This window comes from Saccopteryx bilineata, chromosome 5, assembly GCF_036850765.1.
Source record: "Saccopteryx bilineata isolate mSacBil1 chromosome 5, mSacBil1_pri_phased_curated, whole genome shotgun sequence".
NCBI classification, from domain to species: domain Eukaryota; kingdom Metazoa; phylum Chordata; class Mammalia; order Chiroptera; family Emballonuridae; genus Saccopteryx; species Saccopteryx bilineata.
The window spans coordinates 261,462,420-261,487,526 of NC_089494.1; the positions used below are offsets into that span (position 1 = coordinate 261,462,420).

The 25,107-nt window shown below is 47.2% G+C and overlaps 1 protein-coding gene across 4 annotated transcripts in view; it reads left to right on the forward strand.

The window, feature by feature from the left end:
- Positions 1-25,107, forward strand: part of STK32B (serine/threonine kinase 32B) — a 246,237-nt gene that overhangs the window by 138,324 nt on the left and 82,806 nt on the right. For all 4 annotated transcript variants that reach the window (XM_066280589.1, XM_066280593.1, XM_066280591.1 and 1 more), the window contains one exon: positions 24,065-24,238. In XM_066280589.1, coding sequence (XP_066136686.1) covers positions 24,065-24,238 — 174 coding nt within the window. The remainder of the gene's footprint in view (positions 1-24,064; positions 24,239-25,107) is intronic.

Here is a 25,107-nt window from a genome sequence, read left to right on the forward strand (position 1 = left end):
TGATGGTCTCCTTTGCACTTTATTAAGTTGGCTGGTGGAGCTCTCTTCCACTAGACTGTGAACCCCTCCAGGGCAGCGCCGGCACCAGGAGGGGCCCGCCGATGTCTGCTGGTGTCAGTGGGTGCTTTACTGAGGCTGTGGAGAAAGGGGCCCTCTCCCCGGGGAGGGTCCCCGTGCATCGCAGCTGGCCTGTGCACTTTATATATGCCATCAGGGAGTGTCTCAGTCCTGGCTTGGGTTCTCGCGGGGCAGTGGTCCCAGCTTCCTGAGGCTACAGCAGGGGCCCCACCTGCTGTGTTCCCATCAGCTGTTCCCTGCGGAGATCTGTGAAACGTCTGGGTTCTGCTGGAGTGCTGTTGATGTCTAGGTCTTCACTCTGATGCACGAGGTGTTCTACTTATTATCCCCAAAACACAAGCGCTGCAGAAGTCACCTCCATCCGGTGGTGCAAACAATTCCCACAACCCCCACACAGTGGAGAGTGAGGTGTGATCAGGAGAGCGTGTCCTTTGTGGACGGCTCGTCCTGTCTTTCCGGAAGCAAATTTCACATCTGATCCACATGCACACCTCTCCCGTGTGCTGTTCGGTGTGGGTGCATGCATCAGTTTGATCCGTTTTGACAGAGGTACCCGGGTAACCCACACTCTCATCCAGATACTTTTGTCACCCCCAGATTTCCTTTTACTCACCTTCCCTGTCAACGCACATCACCACCATCCGGAAGCCGCTGTTCTTACCGCTATCACCATCGACTGGTTTTGCCTTTCCCAGAATTTCCTATGAATGGGAGGATGGTGCCTGGCATCTCTCGAACAGCACGATGTCTTGAGATTCAAGCTTATCATTGTGGAGAGCAGTAGCTCATCCCTTCTTATTACTCTGCAGTGTTCTGATGAAAATAACACACTTGATAGACATTTGCAATTTGGGGCTATGATGACTAAGGCTGTTGTGAGCATTCTTGCATCAGTTTGTGTGTGTGTGTGTGTGTGAGAGAGAGAGAGAGAGAGAGAGAGAGAGAGAGAAAAAAAACATCTGCTTTCATTTCTACTGGGTAAACACTTAGGAGTTAAATTGCTGGGTCATGAGCTAAGTGTCTATTTAACTTTATAAGGAACTGGCAAAGAATTTTCCAAAGTGAGAATAAAATTTGTCACTCTTTGTGGCAAATTATGAGTTGTTGTTGCTTCACGCTCTTATCAACATCTGGCAGTGTCAGTTTTCTTAAGCGTGTTCACTGTAGTCAGTGTGTATTGGTATTTCTTTGTGGTTTTAATTTTCTTTTTCTCTGATGACTAATGGTGCTGAGAACTTCACTTACTATTAGCATTCATTTATCTTTCTTTGTGCATTACCTTATAAGCCTTTTGCCTATTTTTAAAATTGGATTGTTTGTTTTTTTTTTTTAACATGGTGGAGTTATAGAAGCAGTAGATGAATGGATAAAGAAGATGTGGTATATATATATATATATGTATATATACAACAGAATACTACCCAGCGATAAAAAAAGAATGAAATAGTAACATTTGGAACAGCATGGGTGGACCTGGAGAGCGTTATGCTAAGTGAAATAAGCCAGTCAGAGAAAGACAAGTACTGAATGATTTTATTTATATGTGGAATCTAATGAAAAAAACAAACAAACTAATAAACAAAATAAAAACAGACTCATAGATACAAAGGTCAGGCTGACAGCTGTCAGAGGGGCTGGGGGAAAATGGTGAAAGGATGAAGCAAAGAGAAAAAGACACAACACTGTGAGGACTGCAGGAGGGAAAGGGGGTGGGGGAGGTGGGGGAGGGTGAGGGGGACAGATGGTGGTGGAGGGAGACTTGACTTGGGGTGGTGAACACACTGTACGATATACAGATGCTGCATTGTAGAATTGTGCACCTATAGTCTATCTAACTTTATTAACTAAGGTCACCCCCCAAAATTCAGTAAAAATTCTAAAGATAATAAAAAATAAAATTGTGGAGTTGTAGGAGTCCTTTTCGAATTTTGGGTGAAAGTTCTTTGTCAGTTATAATTTTGTGAATATTTCACCCTGGTCTGTGGCTTGCTTTTCGTTTTCTTTATGGAATCTTAGTAAGATTTCAGTTTGGATGAACTGCAAGCGATCCATCTTTCTTCTCTTCACGTTCACTGCTTCCTATCCCCTGTCTAAGAGTGTTTACTTACCCCAGATGACAAAGAGGGCTTTTTGTGTTTCTTTTTTCCTGGAAAATATATTCAGCTTGCAGATCTGCTCTCTGTCTCCAGTTGTCGTTTGTGGATGGTGTGAGGCAGTGATTTTTCAGCTCCTAGGAATAGCCAAGTTGTTCCCGTCCTAAATGGTAGAAAAACTTTCTCCCGTCTATGACTTGTTCCGGTTTTTCTGTTAGAATCTCGGACATGGTGCTACACGTCCCTCTCGGAATGAGGCCGCTTGAGAGGTGAGAAGGCTTGGGTGTTGGTACAACGCCTGAGCTGAGTGAGGGCTTCACCTCAGAAAGGGGTCCTCCTTTGGTTCTTGTAACCTGCTGTGTGCCCGGCCTTCTGCCGGACCGGACTCTAATGGTCATAGACACACCGCACAGGTCCCGGCCGTCAGAGCAGAGCGCCTCAGCGCTGATTGGGACGGTGGGGTCCGAGGTGTGGGAGCAGGTGTTGGCGTGTTGGCTGAACACACCCTGAATCACACCACGAGCACCCAGAGATCCTTCTTGACGATTTCGAATTGAGGCGCTCTTCCTTTGATTTGTTGCATTTATATTAATGAAAAATGAAACGCAGAAACAAACCTTTCTGCAATCTTGTAACCCCAACGTGACTCTTCATGTTTCCCCCGGGGGCTATTTCAGTCCTTGTCCGTACTGACCTACTTTTATGTACTGTGATTGTTGTAGACTTTGCTGTTTTTGTCCCCTTGATTTCCCACTCGATGTTATTTCCCGAGTGTCTTCCCTGGAATGACACAGTGTTGGTTTTAGTAGCAGTATAATGTTCCGTCGTAGGGATATACCGACATGTACTTACCCATTCTCTTATACTTAGATAACGGGCTCAGGTCCGCTATTTGGGAATATACAAAATGATGAGCATTTTTGTAAATAGACATTTTCTGTTATTTTGATTTCGTTCTTTAAGGTACATTTCTAGCTCTTGTATTACTGCATGGACAGGGACAGGGATAAGTGGGTGGCTGATTTTTAGTCTGCAGATATATATGTGGTCTCCTGATAGTACATACGCATCAAGTAGGCTTAGGATTTAGGTGAATTTTGTTAAGAATTTTTCTAATTAGCAAACATCAGTAGTAACAAAAGCCTCAGCAACATTTGCAGGCAATTTATTATGTTTGGATTCTTACAGAACCTACTCAGGGCTGGCTTATAATCCATCCCCGGTGGCATTAACTTCCTGAGATAATGCGGTTACAGAGCTCCCTCTGCAAACTCAGCACATAATGCGGGGTTAACATAACAGTTGCCTCCGGGGCTGCTCGGAAGCCTGGGGGGTGGGGAAGGCGAGGGTAAAAGGGTTAGGTCTGGTTTCAAAGAAGACCTTAATTAATGATCTGGAAGATCTCCAGGCAGCTGGTTAATTAAATTCACAGATGGGACTCAGTTGGGAGGCGGTATGAACTCCGGGAAGGGGGAAAGAAGTGGAAGAACCCTTGCGGTCGTCAGGGAACACGGAGGGGAAGTGAAAATCTGCAGTCGTCCGAATCGGAATAACCTGGTCCCGTGTTCATCCATCCGGTGTTCTGCCTCGATCACAGCCCTCTCTTAACGTCGTCTGCTTAAAGGAGCCTGGAGTTTGGAATGGCAGCCTGGGCAGGGGCCGCTTCCCTCCATCTTCGCAGCCATCAGCAATTCCCCTTGACCTCTCTCCGAGGTTCAGGGTCTTGTCTGCACGCTGGGAAGAATGCCTGTCCTGATGTTGCAAAGTGAAATAAGAGGAGAAGTGTGAAAATGCCTGGCTAATGGTAAAGTTAACCAAGGGTAGTTACGTGCAGTTTCTTTTCAGCCTTCGCAGCATCTCTTGCATGAGCTTTGATCATATGCTTTTAAATATATGTTTTTCCCGCCGCCGAGCAGGTTAAATAATTGCCGTGCCCAGGGCTCCCCATCTCACGCATGCATCCAAGCTCCTTGGTTCTGAGGGACGGAGGTGGGACCCAGGAGAGAGGTCCTTAAACCAGGAAACCAGGATGGCATGCAGTGCTGGGATGGAGGGCTGGACACTGAAGACCTGGGTTGTCTGGGGAAAAAAAGCAAACCACGTTTTCAATCATTTCATTGAGGCTGGGAGCGAGGAAGATCTGAGCGATGCCCAGTGAGCCCTGGGCGCCCATGGGAAAGCGTCTGCAATGGCCAAGCGGGCAGGTCCAGTGCCATGGACAGGCTCTCAAATTCAGTTCAGCCCTTTGTTTGTTTGTTTGTTTGTTTATTTATTAAAGCAAGAGAGATAGGGACAGAGAGAGACAGAGAAAGGGATAGAGAGGGACAGACAGGCAGGAAGGCAGAGAGATGAGAAGCATCAATTCTTCATTGCTGCTCCTTAGTTGTTCATTGATTGCTTTCTTATATGTGCCTTGACCAGGGGGCTACAGCAGAGTGAGTGACCCCTTGCTCAAGCCAGCGACTTTGGTCTTCAAGCCAGCGACCTTTGGGTGTAAGCCAGTGACCTTTGGGCTCAAGCCAGCAACCATGGCCTCATGTCTATGATCCCACACTCAAGCTAGCGACCCCATACTCAAGCTGATGAACCCACGCTCAAGCCAGATGGACCCGTGCTCAAGCCGGCGACCTAAGGGTTTTGAACCTGAGTCCTCTGCATCCCAGTTCAATGCTCTATCCACTGTGCCACTGCGTGGTCAGGTTACTATACATTTTTGATACGTAGGTAATTCTACAGTTATTAAGTTCATGAAAAAAATTAAAAATCTACTCTGTATCAGCAATTAGGCTAAGGACTTCTGCTTCTGGCCACAGTAGAATAAGAGAGACCAGATTTTCCCCCTCCTTTCTGAAACAACAAAAGAGGAAATTATATTTATGAAGCATACTAGTTCATGAATGGTTAATGTGATTGTATTCTGTATGTTCGAAACATTAAGTGGAAATATGAAGATATGAAAAAAAACCCTAACTCAAACTTCTGGAGATGAAGACTACAATGTTTGTGTTGAAAACACACTGGGTAGGATTAATAGCAGATCAGACATGGCAGGAAAAAAGGTTAGTGACCCAGAAGACGTGGTGATAGACTGAGTACTCCCCAGGTCATTGCACTTACCCTGATATGAAAACCAGACAAAGACATTACATGAAAAGAAAACATTAACACAGAAACATTATTTTAAAAAAAAAGAAGAAAGCTTCAGACCAAGGTTCCCTCGGGAACATAAATGTAAAAATTCTCCATAAAATTTTAGAAAATCAAATCCAACAATATATAATACCACCATTCCCAAGTGGTATTTACCTCAGGAATTGAAGCTTAGTTTTACATTTTAAAAGAGTGTGATGCACAGTGTAAACAAACTAGGAAAGGAAACACCTATCAGCATCTTCACAGATGCCAAAGCAGCATCTGACAAAACCTGAGAACTATAGATCGCATCATATTTAACGGAGAACAATTGAATGAGTTCCCCTAAGATTTGGAACGAGACAAGAATAGCCACTCGCACTACTTCCATTAAAAGTGACAATGGAGGTTTTAGCCAGTGGTTTTAGGCAAGAAAAAGAAATAAAAAGTGTTCAGATTGGAAAGGACAAATAGAACTCTCCTTAGTTGCAAATAACAATATTATGTTGTTGACGTAGCAAATCTAACAGAATCTACCAAAAACAAAAACCTAGAACTAATCATGGAGCTTAGCAGGGTTAGATCAATACATAGAAATCAACTGTATTGCTCTATGGTAGCAATAAATAATGAGAAACTGAGCTTTGAAAATACCATTTAAAGGAACAGTAAGAATATGAACTACTCTGCTATGAATCTGAATAAACTCATAAAAGACCTGTACACTGGATGCCACAAAACATTGCTCAGAAGAGAGAGCGAAGATGTCAATAAATGGAGGGAAGTGCTGTGCTCGTTGATCTTAAGAGTCAGTATTGCTAAGGTGTCAGTTTTCCCTCAAATTGATCTGCAGATCGAACACACTCTCCGTCAAAATCTCAGCAAGCTCTTACGTAGGTATTGACAAATGGGTTCTAAAAATATGTGGAAATGCAAAGCTCTCAAAATAGTAAAAAATAACTTTAAAAATTGAGAACATCGTTATAAAACTAATACCACTTGGATTTCAAGACTTATTATAAACATACGGTAATCAAGACAGTGTCACAGAGGCATTAAGATAGACAAATGGATCACTGAGACAGAATAGAGAACCCAACAAAAAAAAATAGACCCACGAATATGGGTGTCCATTGATTTGGACGAGGCTCCTACGTCATGGAACTGGCCTTCTAATGGTGGTGGTGGGCGGGGGGTGGGGGGTGGAGGGGACAGACAATATTCAGATAAAACAAATACACCAGCTATATAATATTAATGGTGCTGTAAGTTCAAGTTAGTCACTTATCTATTTTTTGATGTTCTTTTTTTTTCTTTTTTCTTTTCTTTTTTTTTAAGCACCAAGACGTAGAGTGAGTGAATGGATTCTGTTCCGATTTGTCAGTTCATATTTTATGGTCAATAATTGTTTTCCGGTCATGATGTCTAGAGTCTGCTGTTTTCATTTTATTCAGAACTGCCAGGAGTCCATTTTGATGCAGATAGATATCTTCTTACCTCCGAGGGTGCCTGGGCACTGGGTCGCCCAGCCTGCGGGTGAGAATGAGGAGAGAACTGCCCAGAGGAGGTGCGCTCTCCGCACTGGGCCGCCCAGCCTGCGGGTGAGAATGAGGAGAAGTGCCCAGAGGAGGTGCGCTCTCCGCCCGGGTTGACCCCCTCGCCATCCCTCTGCAGCCCCACGAGCCCTCTGCTTGCTAATCTCTCTCCCTCCTTTGGACGTCCGTTCTGATGTTGTCTTGGAGACTGCCCTCATTGCATCCCCATCAGTTTTTGCAGCCGCTGGTGCAGAGCGGGTGCGTGGGCAATATGGGAAGGGTGGCAGGAGGAATGAATGAGGCTTCAGGGCATAGTGGAAGAGGCTCTGGGGGTGTCCCCCGCGGGAAGAACCACCCCGTGTGAGCGGCTCCCATTGAGTGCAGCCGGGGCTCCTGTCCCGGGTGTGGGCGGGAGGAAGCTGGGCTGGGAGAAAAGACAGGACCCACATTGCGGGGGTCGGAGAGCCTCCTGAAGGGTTTAGAACAGGACCGGCACCGCGGCCAAGCACCGGGCGTCCCAGCTGTCCCGGGAGCCCCAGCACGCCACGTCTGACACCTGCTGCAGGTGTCCCCAGAGCCTCTCTCTGCACCCGAGAACAGAGTGAGACCACGGAGGGCCCACATTTTAAAAGACATTTTTTTTAATCATTTTACAAAGTATTGATGCCTTTTTAAAAATATGACACGACCTTTTTTTTTTTTTCAGAGACAGAGAGAGAGATAGATAGGGACAGACAGGAACAAAGAGATGAGAAGCATCAATCATTAGTTTTTTGTTGCAATACCTTAGTTGTTCATTGATTGCTTTCTCATATGTGCCTTGACCGCAGGCCTTCAGCAGACCGAGTAACTCCTTGCTCAAGCCAGCGACCTTGGGTCCAAGCTGGTGAACTTTTGCTCAAACCAGATGAGCCCGCGCTCAAGCTGGGGACCTCGGGGTCTCGAACCTGGGTCCTCGGCATCCCAGTCCGACTCTCTATCCACTGCACCACCACCTGGTCAGACGACACAACCTTCTTAAAACGCACTCTCTTCTTGGAGGAGGGCTGCGAGGAGCCCTCTCTTACCCCGCCATCCCCTCCACAGAGACATTCCACTGTGGGTGCCTCCCTGGCGCTGCCCTGTGCACACAGAGAACGTGATGTGTCCGGAGTCTCCGGTGTCAGATCCTGACGGGACTCCCTGAGGGTGGTTCCATGTCATGTCACAACTTCTTCGCCGAGAAGAAAAACCGAAGGACTTACATCACAGCTGGGTTCTTTCTCGTCCATGTATTACATTTAAGGGAATTGGTGATAGCATCTATTTTTTCGAACTGCCTTTCTGCGTGTTTCTCTTATGCACTTCTGTTATTTTTACAATAGTTTCATACAGAGAAGGCAAGTGCAGCTCCTGGCTGGAAGCACTTGCCCAGAGAGGCACGGCTGGTGATGGGAGTCTTCCAGTTCCTCATTAATTGACTCGTAGGAGAGGACACTCTATAAATACTTGTTTAATCGCAATCGTTTGGACTCGTTGCCATCGGGGAGGAGGACCAGGATTTGGTTCTGGCGTGGATCACTCCTGATGAACTTCAAGCTCACAAAACTGGTTCCCTCCAACTCTAAATCCTCGTCATACACGTGGGCCGTGCGAGTGCCCACAGGTCTGCTTGTTTCCAGGAGGGTGTAACGGGCACGTTCAGCTTTGCACTGGAGGACGATTGTTGCGGACACAGAGCACAAAGACAGTGCACGGTCTAGGTTGACCCCAGTCAGTTCACTCGTATTTTAAATATAGTTCACGTAGAAGATTATACTAGTTGTATCCGTTTCAGGTATGTATACAGTATAGTGATTCGACACGTGATCGCCCACATGCTCTAGTCACCGTCTGTCACGGAGCAAACTTATCCCAGTATGATCGACAATATTCCCGTTCACTTTTCTCACCCGGCCCTCCGCCCTCTCCTCTCTGGTATCTGTTTCCATGAGGCTGTTTTTGTTTTGTTTGTTTTGCATTTTTAGATTCTACATATAAGTGAAGTCATACAGTATTTGCCTTTGTCTGACTTATTTCACTTAGCATAATACCCTCTGGGCTCATCCATGTTGTCCTAAATGGTGATAGACTATTCTTTTTTATTGCTGTGTAATATCCCATTATATCTATATCTGTCTATATGTATATATCTATATCATCTATATCTAGACAGATGATAGATAGATGATAGATAGATAGATAGATAGATAGAGATATATATGTGTGTAGCCACATTTTCACTCATTCATCTATTTTTAGACACCTAGGTTGTTTGCATATCTTGGCTATTGTGAATAATGATACATTGGACATAGGGGTGCATATATCTTTTCAACTTAGTGTTTTTATTTTATTTTTTTTTGATAAATACCCAGGAGTGGACTCGCTGGGCCGTTAGGACATTATAACCAGACAGTAGCCATTTCAATGGGTGCCAGGGGACTGGCTAAAACAGACACTGTGCAGCTGAAGCTGATTCTCGGCTTGCTCATGTGAGTGCCTGCAGCCTCAGTGTCTCTCCGTTGGTAGCGTGAGTGAGCGCCTGTTCACCGGGCTACCTGGCTGCGGTGTGAAAATGAATGGGAGGTGTTCTAGCCTGTCGCTCGGCAGATACTCATTAGTCATGTGTCCGATGAATTAATGAGTGAGTGACCAACAGACCATTTTTAGTGCTTGATGTGATGCTGTCCTGCATATCCACCATCCTGTCCATCATCAAAGGAGACAAAGATATCTCTGATGGGCTCTGGAGAGAAAAACAATATTTCACGTGTAAATATGAAACCCCAAATGTATACCTTACATGTACTGGGGCTTGAATATGATTACCTATATTGTTATAGAGGAGTACTACTTATAACGAATAGAAAAACATCATCATATTTTAAAGATAAAGCAATGCATTAGATATCTGCATAATTGCATTAAATCTATTTAAAAAAAAGAAGACAAGGATAAATAAGGCCCAGTGGCAAACGAATCTGAATCAGTACCAGCCTCAGCCATTATTACAGGCTTAATTGCATCTCCTCAAAATTCACATGTTGATGTCCTAAGCCCCAGAACCTCAGAATGTGTCTATGTCTGCAGAGAAGTTCTCTAAAGAAACTATTAAGGTTGAACTAGATCACAGTGGGGCCCCAATCCCACTGATTAGTGTCCTTCTCAGAAGAGATTAGGACACAGGCACACATTTAGAGGGATGACCATGTGACAACAACAGAGAGAAGACGGCCACATACAAGTCGAGGGGAGAGACCTCAGGAGAAACCAGTCCTGGTGACACCTTGATCTCAGACCTGTATCCTCCAGAATTGTGGGAAAATACATTTCTGTTGTTTAAGGCCCCCAGTCTGTGGTGCTTTGTTAGGGTGGCCCTGGCAAACCAATATACTCACAGTCAAAGAAATACAAATTTAAGTTACATTGAGAACCATTCCACACCCATAATGGTAGTATGCTAAACGTTGTTGCACGTATTCTGCTTTTGTGGTAACAGTTTCCTTAAGATATAAATCCAGCCTGACCAGGTGGTGGCACAGTGTATAGAGCCTTGGACTGGGATGCAGAAGGACACAGGTTCGAGACCCCGAGTTTGCCAGCTTGAGCACAGGCTCATCTGGTTTGAGCAAAAGCTCACCGGATTGGACCCAAGGTCACTGGCTCGAGCAAGGGGTTACTCGGTCTGCTGAAGGCCCACGGTCAGGGCACATATGAGAAAGCAATCAATGAACAACTAAGGTGTCACAACACACAACGAAAAACTAATGATTGATGCTTCTCATTTCTCCACTCCTGTCTGTCTGTCCCTGTCTATCCCTCTCTCTGACTCTCTCTCTGTCTCTGTTAAAAAAAAATAAAAACCATGAACTTAAAAAAAAAAAAGATATAAATCCACAAACTGTACAGTTCACCTTTGAAAAGGCACAATGCAGGCCTGACCTGTGGTGGCACAGTGGATCAAGCAACAACCTGGAACCTGGAGATTGCCAGTTCAAAACCCTGGGCTTGCCTGGCCAAGGCACATATGGGAGTTTATGCTTCCTGCTCCTCCCCCTTTCTCTCTCTTTCTCTTCTCTATAATGAATAAATAAAATAATAATAATAATAATAAAGGAAAAGGTACAATGCAGTGGTTTTTTATTTTATTTTATTTTTTTAATGGGGTGACATTAATCAATCAGGGTACATAGGTTCAGTGAAAACATCTCCAGGTTATTTTGACATTTGATTATGTTGCATACCCATTTTGAAAGTTATTGCCCATAGGTGTTACATTTTCCATTCTTTTTTTTCCTATGAGTGTTACATTTCAAAAAACTTAACTCAATTTTTTTTCTCTCTCTCTTTTTGTTTCTTCTTTCCTCTTTCACTTTTTCTCTCATTCAGATCTCACCCACAAACAAATTATTTTATTCTGGATTTAAATTTTTTCTTTGTGGCATTTTGTGTGCTTTTTACTTTGCTTTTTTTAGTATATTCTCAGATTTGGATAACCATCCACACTGTCTAAATTTTAGAACATTTTTCATCACCCCTAAAGAAATCCCATACCCATTAGAAAATACTCCTTATTCCCTGGGCCTCTCTCCATAGAAATGACTCATCTTCTCTTTGTCTCTGTGGACCTGCCTAGTTCCATGAAAATGGAATCAAGCCGTAGGGACCTTTTGTGACTAATGTCATGTAGTATATGCTTTCAGCATCCCCCGCAGATTGTTAATATTTTGTCCCATTTTCTTCTTATTCCCTTTGTGTATTTTTTGAGAACCAAAGCTCTTCACTTGAATTATGTCCTATTTATCACTGCATACTTCTGATTCATGTTTTTAATATCCTGTTTGGAAGTCTTTATCCCAAAGTCACAAAGATCGCCTCTTATGTTTACTTTATCTTTCTGAAGTTTCATTTCTTGCATTACATTTATAATGTAGATTGACATCTGCAGTCCATCTGAAATTGGTATTTGTGTATAATGAACAGCATATGTCAGAATTCATTTTTCCCCATTTGGATATACAATTTATGCAGAACTATTTACTGAAAAGACCTTTCACATGCCACTGGTTATAATGTCCCTCCTCTTTACTTTATTTATTTATTTTTTACAGAGATAGAGAGAGAGTCAGAGAGAGGGATAGATAGGGACAGACAGACAGGAACGGAGAAAGATGAGAAGCATGAATCATCAGTTTTTCGTTGCGACACCTTAGTTGTTCATTGATTGCTTTTTCATATGTGCCTTGTCCGTGGGCCTTCAGCAGACTGAGTAACCCCTTGCTCAAGCCAGCGACCTTGGGTCCAAGCTGGTGAGCTTTTGCTCAAACCAGATGAGCTCGTGCTCAAGCTGGCGACCTTGGGGTCTCAAACCTAGGTCCTCCGCATCCCAGTTCAACGCTCTATCCACTGCACCACCACCTGGTCAGGCCCTCCTTCTTTTCTTTAAAAAATAAATAAATACGTGTATTGCTTTAAGTAAGCTAAACTCTCCTGACCACTGGGTAACTCAGTGGGTTAGAGCATAGTCCCAGTGTGCCAAGGTTGCCGGTTCAATCCCCAGTCAGGACACATACCAGAATCAACCAAGGAATGCATAAAATAAGTGGGACAACAAATTGATGTTTCTCTCTCTCTAAAATCAATCAGTTATTAAAAATTAAAGTATGTATAAGTAGCTAAACTCTATAGGTGCCTCAGTTTGCTCCTTAGTAAAATAGGTATAATTGTTATTCTTCTGGAGTTAGTATAAGGAAAATGCAAGAAAAGATGTGGTACCTGTTAATCATTTAGTATGTTTAACCTTTAGATTCAGTCATTTAGTCACTTGTTCCTGTAATCAGCATGCCCCAAGGCCTCCTGTGTGCTGCCACGGTGCCAGGAATCTCATTCACTTAGGTAACCCCACAGAGACAGGAATGCAATTTCTGTTGGAGTTTTTTTTTTTAATTTATTTATTTTTGTGGCAGAGACTGGGAGAGTCAGAGAGAGGGACAGACAGGGACAGACAGACAGGAAGTGAGAAAGATGAGAAACATCAATTCTTTATTACGGTTCCTTAGTTGTTCATTGATTGATTTCTCATACATGCCTTGACGGGGGGCGGGGGCTACAGCAGACTGAGTAACCCCTTGCTCGAGCCAGCAACCCTGGGCTCAAGCTGGTGAGCCTTGCTCAAACCAGATGAGCCCGCACTCAAGTCGGAGACCTCAGGGTCTCGAACCTGGGTCCTTCACATCCCAGTCTGATACCCCATCCACTGTGCTACTGCCTGGTCAGGCCAATTTCTATTTTTTACTTATATATCCAAAACACCTAGCCCAGTGTCTGGCATATAGTTGGTGCCCAATGCGTATTTGTGTAGGAAATGATCTGGTACATATGCGCACAAGGGCAGTGGATAGAGAGCCTCATTGCAGCATCATTCATAACAAGGAAAAAGTAAAAACCACTGTGCTGAGACTCAGTAGGAGATAGGTAAATGACTGGTATGTTTATCTATGGTAATACTAGATAGGATAATACATTTAGAATTATTCAATTAATAATGAATTTTAAAGCAAACATCAGAGCTTCAAAATACATGAAACAAAAATTAATAGCACTGACAGGAGAAATATAAAAATCCTCAATTATGGTTGGGGACTTCAAAACCCACTTTTAGCCGCTGATAGAACTTCTAGACAGAAAGTCAGCAAATAAAAAAGAACTGAAGAGTACCATCAACTAACATTGCTTAATTGGCAATTACAGAACATTTCACCAAATAACAGCAAAATATAAACTTTTACAAGTGTCTGTGGATACCAGTTCTTGAGTCATAAACTAAACCTCAGCAAATGTGATAGAGTATATGCTCTGACCAGAATGAGACCAAATTAGAAATCAATAACAGAAAGACAATAGGAAAATTGCCATATACTTGGAAATTAAAAACAAACTTCTAACAATCCATAGATCAAAGAAGAAATCTCAAAATATATTTTTAAAAATGCATATGAGTGAGTGAAAATGAAAACACAATATATCAAAATTTGTGAGATGCAGCTAAAGTAGTGATAAGAGGAAAATTTATAGCACTAAAAATGCCTATATTAGAAAAGAGGAAAGGTCTCAAAATAATAATCTAGTTTTGATGTATAAAATCTAAGAAAACAAAGAGCAAAACAAACCCAAAGCAAGCAGAAAGAGATAAATACTAAAGAATACAGTAAATGAAATGGAAAATAGGTGAGCAATAGAAAATCAATGAAACAATAAGCAGGTTCTTTAAAAAAATTTAAGATCGATAAACCTCTCTTAAGGCTGACAAATACAAACTGAGAGAGGATATGAACCATAAACATCAGGAATGAAACAGTGGCTATCACTACATATTCTATAGCCCCCAAAAGATAATAATGGAAGGATATGAACAATACTCATAATAAATTTGACAGCTTAGAAGAAACAAACCATTTTCTTCACCCCACAAACTCTGAAATTCAACCAAGAAAAAAATGAACCTACATAGTCCTATAACTGTTAAGTACCTTAAATTCATAACGTAAAGTCTCCTAGAATGAAATTCTATGCCCAGATGGTTTCCTGAAGATCTTTATCTCATATTTAAAGGTTGTCTGTCCTGCCTTGCCCTTTGCTCGCTTTGCATGGTGAGGGAGGTTGGAGCTATCTACTGTTCCATGCTTGGTGTGTGCAAGCAAGGAGTACCTTCGTCCCTTCTTTGTTTCAGTATTTTTCTTCTCCATCTCTTCCATCAGACTTACACTGTCAGCCACTGAAAAACCTGTAGAAGCATGCAGGACATAGATTAAATGAAATCATTTGACTGGAGCAGTGTTCTGCATTTATACAGATAGATGGTACTTCGTAGTCTGCAAAACCCTGCTGTGTAGTGGCTGGTGGGGAACTTGGACCTGCAGCTTGCCTTTGCACAACCTAAGATTTCTCCTTCCCCAAACTGCTGTGACCTGGGGAGCTGATGGCATTTGAGAGTCTCACCTTGCTGTTGTATGGCCTGCTAGAGGCAGATGGAAGCTACCCAGCAACACTTGACTTCCTAGGAAGGAGTCAGGTACTGAACCAGCCTGGTGTGGAGAGCGGTGAGGGCCATGCTGTTAGAATGGACTAAGGACTCGGTAACTCAAGTCAAATTAAAAAGAAAGAAAAGCTTGCATTGTGAATGTTATTAAAGATTCATATGCATCAAGCAGAATTCAGGTTTGAGAAGCTCCTTGTTGTTTGTACACTCCGAGCTGACGGAAGGGCCAGCCTGCTATTACCGGGCATCTGCAGCCTGCGAGGGTATTTTTAGCTCCTCTCCTGAGGACGCTGCATCTCTGAGAATTGCCCACCTGGGAGTGAGCATGGTGGGCGAGCCCTCCTCCCTGTCCTCTCCCGTCGGAGACCTGATTGGACTGGACGTGGTCTGAGGTGATGCCTGCTCCTTGTCTCCGCGGTTTGCCACGCAGTCAGGACACAGGAGATGATTGTCAGAAACACCATGGAATGTCCTGGCCTCTGGGCCCTCCAGATCGAGTATCCCGTGGAGTGGCTCCTTTTGCCTCAGGATGAAAAATGCTTCTGTCTGAAATAGTCGAGTGGCATTGTGATGCGGGAAGACTCAGGGGGGGGGTTGGGGTTTCCTAGAGAAGTTTCTCCCCGCCTCCCCGCCATGCCTGCCCCCATCAATGACACACAGGAACGTCTCCTGGGGCCAGTTGCTGGGCCAGGTCAGATGACATGGAGCGGGAGCTTGGCGCGGTGTTCTCACTCAGGTTTCCTCCCTCTGTGCACACCATCCACTCAGGTGTGCTTGTGTGTATTCCCATGCGTGGTTCACATGGCTGGTCTTCGGTTGCAAGCCTCCCCAGGCGGGGGATGACAGAAGGCAGGACATGCTATTGAAGGAAGGAATCTGACCCCGTGACCTGGACAAGACCACCTCTCTTGGCCTCAGTTTCTTCCCCTGGAAATATAAGGGTGAGAATGCCCACCTCCCATGGTTTAAGCAGGATAAGCGTTGAGGAGGCTCAGAGGGCCTGTGAATAGCACTGCTCTCTCCTCCCTGGGTTTGGAACCAACCGAGAGGCAGACACGGGCATCGGACGGATGGCGGTGAAAACATCAGCTTTGTGGCTGACGCAGTTGGTTGGAACCCGTGGCTTTAAGTCTGCCTCCATAGGGCTTCCTAACCTGTCAGCTCGGAAATGGAATCACCCCAAGGACATGAGGGACACCCGGCTGCACGCCCCACCTCCACCGGCCAAGCCCCTGACCATGGCAGGGAACAGACTAAAATGCCAGCCTGTTGTGGGCACAGCTAGAAGCAGGCAGGGAGCCCGGAAGGGGCTGAGCTGAGCAGCAACTTCTGTATATTAGATGGGTCATTTCTGCTCCCTGGAGGGAAGGAGGCTGAGGAGGGAGACCAGGAGAGTCATTCTCAGGCTGGTGGGAGATCCTGGCCCCTGTGCCCCTGGCCAGAGGCAAAGGAGGCTCCCCTAAGCAGTGACGAGAGCAGCATGCAGAGCCCAGTACCCACACAGAGCTGTCCTTCTCCGTCAGCCCCCCATCCCCACCTTTCGTTCTGGGCTGCCTCTTCCTCCAGCCCCTCTGCGGTGGGCATAATCGTCAGACTGACGTGCCGCACAGCATACGGGTACTTTGGGGGGTGGTGACCCATTCGTTCTTAAAAGTAGATGACGCTCCTGCCAGTGTGCTGGGGACAAAGTGAAACAAGCGAAGAACAAGCCCCGTGCACTGGCTGGTGGGGAGAAAAGACCAAAAGAGTGAGGTCTCGTCGCCCTGAGCAGAGTGCCGCAGAGGCTCAAGCTTGGGTTCTAGATCCTGGAGGTGGACGGCCCTGGGTCAGCTCCCAGCTCTGCCGTTCCCTGGGCGGCGTCACTGGCAAGATCGAGTACACCACCTCAGAGTCTCAGTCTCCACCTCTGCCGAAGGCAGCTCATCGTAACACCTACGCAAAGGGCTTGGGGGAGCCTGAAACAGGTTAGTGTAAGGAGAGCACGCAGAACAGAGCCTGTCACGTGGAGTCAGACACCGTACCGGTGTCACCTATTTTTATCACAAGGTACGAGAGAGCACTAAGAGGTCTGTCTTACAGGGCGCGGGTGGGCTCCTCAAGGAGGAAGCATTGAGCTGAGTGGGTTTCTCAGCCCTGGCACTGTGGCCCCAGGGGCCAGGTGACTTTGCGGCAGGGGCTGTCCTGTGCGTTGTGGGATGTTTAGCGGCATCCCTGGCTTCTACTCACTAGCTCTCACTCATGATACCAAAAATGTCTCCAGACGTTGTCCCATGTCCTGGGTGGTCACGTTGCCCCTGGTTGGGGACCACTGCTCTACACTGAGAGGCGAGTGATGGCCAGGAGCAGAGACCCAGGGATGCCGTGAGTGGAATGAGTGGTGAGAAAGGTCACCTTGAGTCTCCGTAAGGAGGAGGGGTCCATGGCCCAACAACAACAACAGAAAATGGGTGCGCCGTGATGGGTCAGCCAGGGGACCTGTCATGGCACGTCGCCTGTAGTGCAGCATCCCCTTATGATGGCCCCACACTTGGGTAAACTATCTAGGGCAGTGGTCCCCAACCCTTTTTGGGCCACGGACTGGTTTATTGTCAGAAAATATTTTCACAGACCGGCCTTTAGGGTGGGAGAGATAAATGTATCATGTGACCGAGACAAGCATCAAGAGTGAGTCTTAGACGGATGTAACAGAGGGAACCTGGTCATTTTTAAAAAATAAAACATCGTTCAGACTTAAATATAAATAAAACGGAAATAATGTAAGTTATTTATTCTTTCTCTGCAGACTGGTACCAAATGGCCTACGGACTGGTACCGGTCCGCGGCCCAGGGTTTGGGGACCGCTGATCTAGGGTGACTTCTCCCACTGACTCCTAGCATCTGGCGCAGGGTCAGAGCACGGGGAGAGCCTGGTGCGTATTCGCTGGTGTGCGCAGGAGTCCCTGAGAACATTCACGGTGTTCTCTACACCGGTCCTTGCACCAAGCAGCCCACTGGCGAGCCCTGTGCCTAGGCCCCTGGGCTTCTGCCCCGTGCACCCCTGCCCCTGGGGACTTGGACCTCGATGCCTTCGGTTCACCTTGAGGAACATCATATGGAAAAAAGAAAAGTCCCTGTTAAACGTGTGCCTCCCTCTAGAGCAGTGGTTCTCAACCTGTGGGTCGCGACCCCAGCGGGGTCGCCTAAAGCCATCGGAAAATACATAATGCATATCAGGTATTTACATTCCGAATCATAACTGTCGCAAAATTACAGTTATGAAGTAGCCACCAAAATTATTTTTTGGTTTGGGGTCACCGCAACATGAGGAACTGTATTGCGGGGTCACAGCATTAGAAAGGTTGAGAACCAGTGCTCTAGAGCCGTCTGATTGTAGGTCGTGGCCCCCACGTTCCTGAATGCCGTCTTCCTGAGAATCCAGGCGAGAGCTTCCCCCCTGGCTCCCCTGTCAGGAATAATCACTTTCTCTCCTGAACAATCGATTATTTTCTTTTCCACACTGACCCTGAATCCTGAGGCCGCTCGGGTCTGTCACGTCGCCATGCTGGCTGGGAGGGTTAGGGATGCGTCCGGGGCTTCAGGCACGAGGGCCAGGCCTTTGGGCGCAACGTGGGCCGGTTTCGCCTGCGTCCATTTCCTGGGGTGCCTTTGGTATTTTTTTTTAAGGTTGATCTACGGCTAACCTATTTTTAATTTTATTGCATTATATGTATTTATTTCATTATATGTATTTTGCCGGTCCCTTTTAATTTTTTTTATGGAACAATATGGTAAATTAGTAAGTTTAAAGAAAACACAACAACAACAGACATGGGGTTCAGTTTCCACACTGGGGCTGGGATCGAGGGCTTCCTAGCGCTTGACCTCTGGCCTTCCAGGTGAGCCTGATTACCTGGACAGCTCCGCCGCCCTGCTCCTGCGCTCTGCTCCCTGGAGGGCAGGTCCCCAGTCCCTGCCTCTTGTCATGTCCATGACAGTGTATGTGCAGCGTGAGAACTTCATTATAATTCCAGCCCGAGAGGCAGCAGAGGAGTCGAGGACACGAAGAACGTAGAACAGGCAGAACTTCAGAGAGAGAAACGAAAGGTCGGCCTCTGTTCTCTGATGACGGCATCCTGCGAGTCTCAGGGGAACACAGAGTCCGTGGCCCAGGATTTAAAAGAAAAGACCCAAAACCAAAAACATGAATCTGCAGCAAGAAAGAGCCGCCGTACCCCGAGCTGGTGCTCGAATTAATTGTCTTCCTTGCGTTTTGGATTTCCTCTTTACAATTCATTCCGGTCTGCGAGTCTCCCGACAATTCACGCTACTCCTCCAGAGCGTTCGGAGGGAATACGCGATGAGATGCCCCCTTGGACCTGGTGGCTGTGACCCGAGGGGGCAGTACGCACCGGGTGTTCATGTGACGTTGCCACAGACCCTCCGCTGTGAGAATACAAACGGAGCATCTGCAGGAGGCACAAGGTCGCCGAATCCTGTCATTCTGTTGAGCACCTCAACCCTTCTCTCCAGGAGCAAATACATGTATCATTTCAGACTCTTGTAGTTCCAAGTGATGGTAGCTTACGTCAAAAAAAAAGCGCAGTCGTGACCGTCACTGTGAGTATGAAATGTGAATATGAGGGAGGGGCCCCTCTTCTGCCCAGGCTGCCGCCAGCCCCCCACCCCCGGCAGGCCTCGCTGTGGTTAGCCCTCGGTCCTGCCGGCTCGGGGCAGCGCCACCCTACAGGTAGGTCCTCTCCCCACTCTGGGTGACAGGACCCAGACCGCCTGTCAGTCCCAGCTCCTAGCCTAGCAAACCCAGCACTGGCGGCCAGAGGCGGGGTGTAGACCCCCTGAGCCCCGACCGTGGCCATGCGTCTGCTCAGCTCTTTGTTGAGAGGGTGGAGCGGGACTCACGGGACAGCTCCATCAGGAACGCCACAACGAGGAGGGTGCGGCCCAGGTGAACCAGGAGGAGGGCACGGAGGGCACTCGAGGTCAGACTTTCTGCAAGCACATGCTGCCTCTCCTGAACTCTTCTCGCACAGAGACAAACCCTACTGCCTCCAACGAGGCTGGCTTCCTCTTGATACCAAGACTGGGTCAGGCAGTGGGCCAAGGGTGGATAAGACAGTATACAATATGAGCTGCAAAAAAAACCCTAAAGGAGACATTGGCAACCGGCATCCGATGAAAGATATATACAAAGATATACACACGCACACACGCGTACATATATGTGAGTGTGTCTTTGTAGATCAGGTAGGGTTTTAGTCTAGAAATGCAAAGACAGTTTAATGTTAAAAAATAAACAAAACAGAACACCTCAGCACAGACTCCTGATAAAAACTCTCAGCGGCGGAGAAAGCAACTTTCTTAACTGGATAAATGAATTCACCAAATGTCTGCAGTAAGCAAATTATTTAACGGTGAAATGCTTGGCTGGAGTTCCAGGGCGAGATAGAAATGTCTGCCGCCATCCCTCATGATCGATGTTTCGCCGGAGGCCCCGGAGAGCGCAGTGCAACCAACAAGGAGACAAGACGCGTAGGATTGGAAGAATATAACTGTGGCAGGGTTTTTTTTGTATGTATCAAGGGGTTACAATCATCTTGATTGTAGGAGCAAGTCCAGGGCACCTGTGGAAAAGGTATTAGAATAACTCAGAGGCCAGTCAGCTTTCTAGGTTCAAGATAAATGTACAATTCTGGAAGGCATTCCTAGCAGAGACCAGTTAACAAACCTTATTTTAAAAGATTATGCTCACCACAGCCGTAAAATCCATTAAAAATACTGGGATAAGAGTACATATATGCGGCCCTGACCTGGTGGCACAGTGGATAAAGTGTCCTCCCAGTGTACTGAGGTCGTGGGTTGGATCCCCGGTCAGGGCATGTGCAAGAAGCAGTGAGAGCACAACTAAATGGAACAATGAGTTGATGTTTCTCCCAACCCCCAAATCAATGGGGAAAAAAATTTGAACACATATATGCCAGATCTTTATTTTTTAAATTTTTTTTAATTTATTCATTTTTTTAGAGAGGAGAGGGAGAGACAAAGAGAGAGAAGAGGGGGAGGAGCTGGAAGCATCAACTCCCATATGTGCCTTGACCAGGCAAGCCCAGGGTTTCGAACCAGCAACCTCAGCATTTCCAGGTCGACGCTTTATCCACTGCGCCACCACAGGTCAGGCTATGCCAGATCTTTAAACAGACAATTATATAACTTGACTGGCAGATGTAGAAGTCGGCCAAAATAAATGTTCCGTGTTCGTGGAAAGGTCCTGTGCTGTAAAACTGTTCATTCTCTTTTCATTTGTGAATTCGACCTAACTCCAGCAAAAGTCTGAGAAGGGTTTCTCAAGGAGCTGGATACATTTATTCTGAACTTTGCAGGAAGAGGAAAAGGAACCGGCACGAACGGCCCCGGCCGCGCTGAAAGGTAAGACGGAGGAGTGCTCTTGAGGTCTGCGTTCAATTAGCTGCTCCAGGATCGAGGGTCAAGAGCTTCTTTGATTCTCTGTCCACATGGCCCAGATACTTAACCAACGGGCCAGCCGGGAACAGCAGTGTCCAGCTACGGCCAATGCCTCCGACCTGCGAGCCCACCTTGCAGGGGGTCCCAGGGCAATCTTTGTTGTTGTTTTTAACCACGTTGTTGACATCCAGCGACTCCCGTGATGCAGCTAATGAGGCAGCGATCACGTGCCAGTCGGAGCTTCCACTTGTCCTGCAACAGATGTAGAGGCCAGCTGGGGCCCCCCAGATAGACCCGAACCACCCTGCAAACCCCTGGACCCTCTTGTGCCAGCCTGAGCTGGCAGCCGCTCTGCCAGCCCTGAAGTGAGGCTGGAACCAGAGGTAAGAAGCTGGCTGGTCTGTCACCACCCTCTGATCGTCAGTGTCTGAGATGCTGGGAATAGGGGACTGGGAGGCGCCATGACCCTGCAGGATCCTGGACTCCTGGAACAAGAGGGTTCATGCTGTCCCTGTGTCAGATTCACGGCCAGCCCCAGTGTACTCCCCATCTGCAAAGACATCTGTGCCCACCTCACCAGCTGGAGAGCGAAGTCCCTCCCTGCTCACGACGCACTGCACCCCGTAGAGCCTCCCAGAGTGCCTGTCGCCCTGCGCCCCGCACGGCCGGCGCTGTGGACCTGGCCCTCCTCTCACAGGGGACCGTGTGTTCCTTCAGGGGGAAGACGGTTTGTCCTGGACACAGTGTGTCCCCAGCACACAGCCCAGCGCCCGTCACAGGGCAGCTGCTCCGTGAACATCTGGTGAAGGAATGGTCTGGTGGCACCATACCTCACTCCGCTCCTCCCGGCCAGGACCCTGCACAAGTGTGAAGAGCGGGTGAGACATACAAGACCCGCAATGCCTGGGCCACCATTTCCCGTCTCCGGATCTCAGTCTCTGTGATATGGGGCTGGCGGGACCCAGTGACTTGTAAGGTTTTTTTGTTTTTCCCAGCCCTGCAATGCCCCATTCTGTAAACACCTGGCCGTCACCTCCTGTGGTCAAATCAAGCATCAGTTCCCTCCACAGGCTGCACGCCCAGGTTACAGAAAGACTGTGTGTGCGTCTCAGCCTGTCCTTGCAAGAATGCTGGGGAGAGCTGGGTTCCTGTCCCCAGGTTCTCACTGGCTCACCAGCTTTCTTCTTCCCGTTGGGCCTCAGTTTCCCCTTCTGTTGAATGAGGAGGATGGCCTGGCTGACCCAGCTCTAATATCCGAGGCTCTGATGCACAGGTGTAAGCTTCTGTCATTCTGGGACTCTATCTCACAGTGTCATTGCATCCCACGATTCTCTGTGGGACTTGGCACCATTTTATGACATTGGGATTCTATTTTATATATAATTGCTTAATGCATTCTCAGGATCTGTAGATGGGCTCTTCAGCCCTTAAACAGCCTGCGTGTATTTTTTTTCCCAACACCATATGGGATCCTATGAGCTAGAAAATAGTTGATTAAACTTTCAACCCTCTTCAAAGAACAAAAGGAGTTTGGTCCCCAAATCTGGCATATTTAAACGGTAGCTGTGTCTAGAGTTGGATTATATCCTCATGAAAATAGGGCTTAACAATTTCCACAGGTTTTTGTTCAGAGGTAGGCCACTGTTTTGGAATCTGATTACAAACTCTGACAGATGGAAATCCACACTTCTTGAAACAATGAATCTGGCAGAGTTATAAACAAAGACCCAGACCATGCTATTCAGTTTAAAATATTCAATACGTATGTATTTCAATAGTAATGTGAGAAAAAATGGGGCTGGGTGGCATTTGATAAAGTATTGCCAGAATTTTTCTAGATTCTAAATATGTAAAGAGTAGGTTTTTAAAAATTTATTTAGACAATTAATTTTAACAGGGTGACATTGATTAATTAGGGTACATAGATTCAGAGAAAACATCTCCAGGTCATTTTGACATTTGATTATGTTATATAACCATCACCCAAAGTCAAAGAGTCTTTCCTCACCTTCTATTTAGATTTCTTTAGTGTGTGTGTGTGTGTGTTTTTAATGAATTCGGTACTGTGTCAGTTTCTTATTGCTCTGGGCGGGGGAACCTTGAAACTTATGAGTGGCTTAAAGCACAACCATTTTGTCATCTCGGGTTCTGTGAGTTGACAGGGCTCTGCTCCCGGTGACATCAGCAGGGGCTGCTGGGGGGACATCCAAATGCCCGAGGGACTCACTCCCGTGGCCGCCAGTTGGTGCTGCCTGCCCCTGGCTGCTCCTCTGAGGCTGGTGACCAGAGCACCTCTGTTTTCCCTCTCGTGGCTTCTCCCTGGGGCTTGGGCTCTGGCCCGTTTCCCAGAGGCAGGTTCCCTGAGGTCTGGCCTTGGACTTGCCCAGGCACCACCGGATCCAAGGGTCGCTGACACCGGCTCCGCGTGGGCAGCGGCTTGCGTGTGGGGAACGAGTGAGGAATTTGGGGGGAGGAGGGGCGACTGCAAGTGCTGAAAACATTGAAGTCAGGCATCCACTAAAAACAAAGTAACGTGGTTAAAATGCACTTACCTGCCAGAACCCGGGGACAGTGTTGTGTCCGTTGTGCACTGCGACTGAGGCCACGTCAGTGCCCCCCTCTCAGCCTCAGTGTGTGCATCTGTAAAATGTGGGCGTCGGAGTCCTGTCCATCCCTGGTCCCTGATGTTCTCGGTCCCTCTCTGTTCCCAGGTACTCCTTCCAGGACGAGGAGGACATGTTCATGGTGGTGGACCTGCTGCTGGGCGGGGACCTGCGCTACCACCTGCAGCAGAACGTGCACTTCACGGAGGGCGCCGTGAAGCTGTACGTCTGCGAGCTGGCCCTGGCCCTCGACTACCTGCAGAGGTGCCACATCATCCACAGGTAAGCAGCTGGGGACGGTGCCGCGGGGACAGCGCCGCGGGAGGGCTGTGCTGGCTGGGGGCGTCTCCTCACTGCCGTTCACTGGAAGCCCCAGCGCACGGAGCAGCCAGCGGACCAGGCTCTGCTTGGTCCTCGCTGTGCAGCCTCCGCAGAGGTCCACTGCTCGTGCCGGACCTCCCCTGGTTCCCGCTGCTTAGAGGCCTGGCCGGTGGCTGGCCTCTGCTTCTCTGTCCCGGTGACTTTGGGAGGCTGGCACGTCCTGTCCCTCCCGTGTCCGGTCAGAGGGTCACGTCCTGTTAGGTGGGGGCATGCAGGATTCTGCTCTGTCCCTTTCCGTACTTTGGAAGTGAGGCTGTGCATCACGGATGATGTCTTCCCTTTGGGAAGCTCAGGGCTGGCTCTGGGCTTGGACTCTAAGCTCTGAGTTCCCTCCCACTGCCCCCCCCCCCCCGGCTTCTTCCTGCCCGTGCCCAGAGCAGGTTTGACTGCAGAGGTGGGGCTCAGCGAGAGGCTTCCAGACCCAGAGCTGTCATTAATGAGGTACCCTCCCTGACCACACAGACAGGGCTGGGGGGCGGGGCGTGACTCCAATATGTCCACCCACGGTCGTGCGCTAGCTGAGCTTCCAACGTCCACGATTTTGGAAGGTTCCAGACTGACAAGGACGTAGAACTTCTGGGTAAAGACTATAGATGAAGCACACACATCTACATTGCCTTTTTCTAAAACCCCAGTAAAATAGTAAACCCCAATAACATGAAAAAATGATAAATTCACAAGCATGGGGGGAAACTACAGAGGAGACAGTAGCAAAACACTGGGGGTTTGCAGATATCGCGTAGCGGATGAGTAAGGATACCAGAAAATCA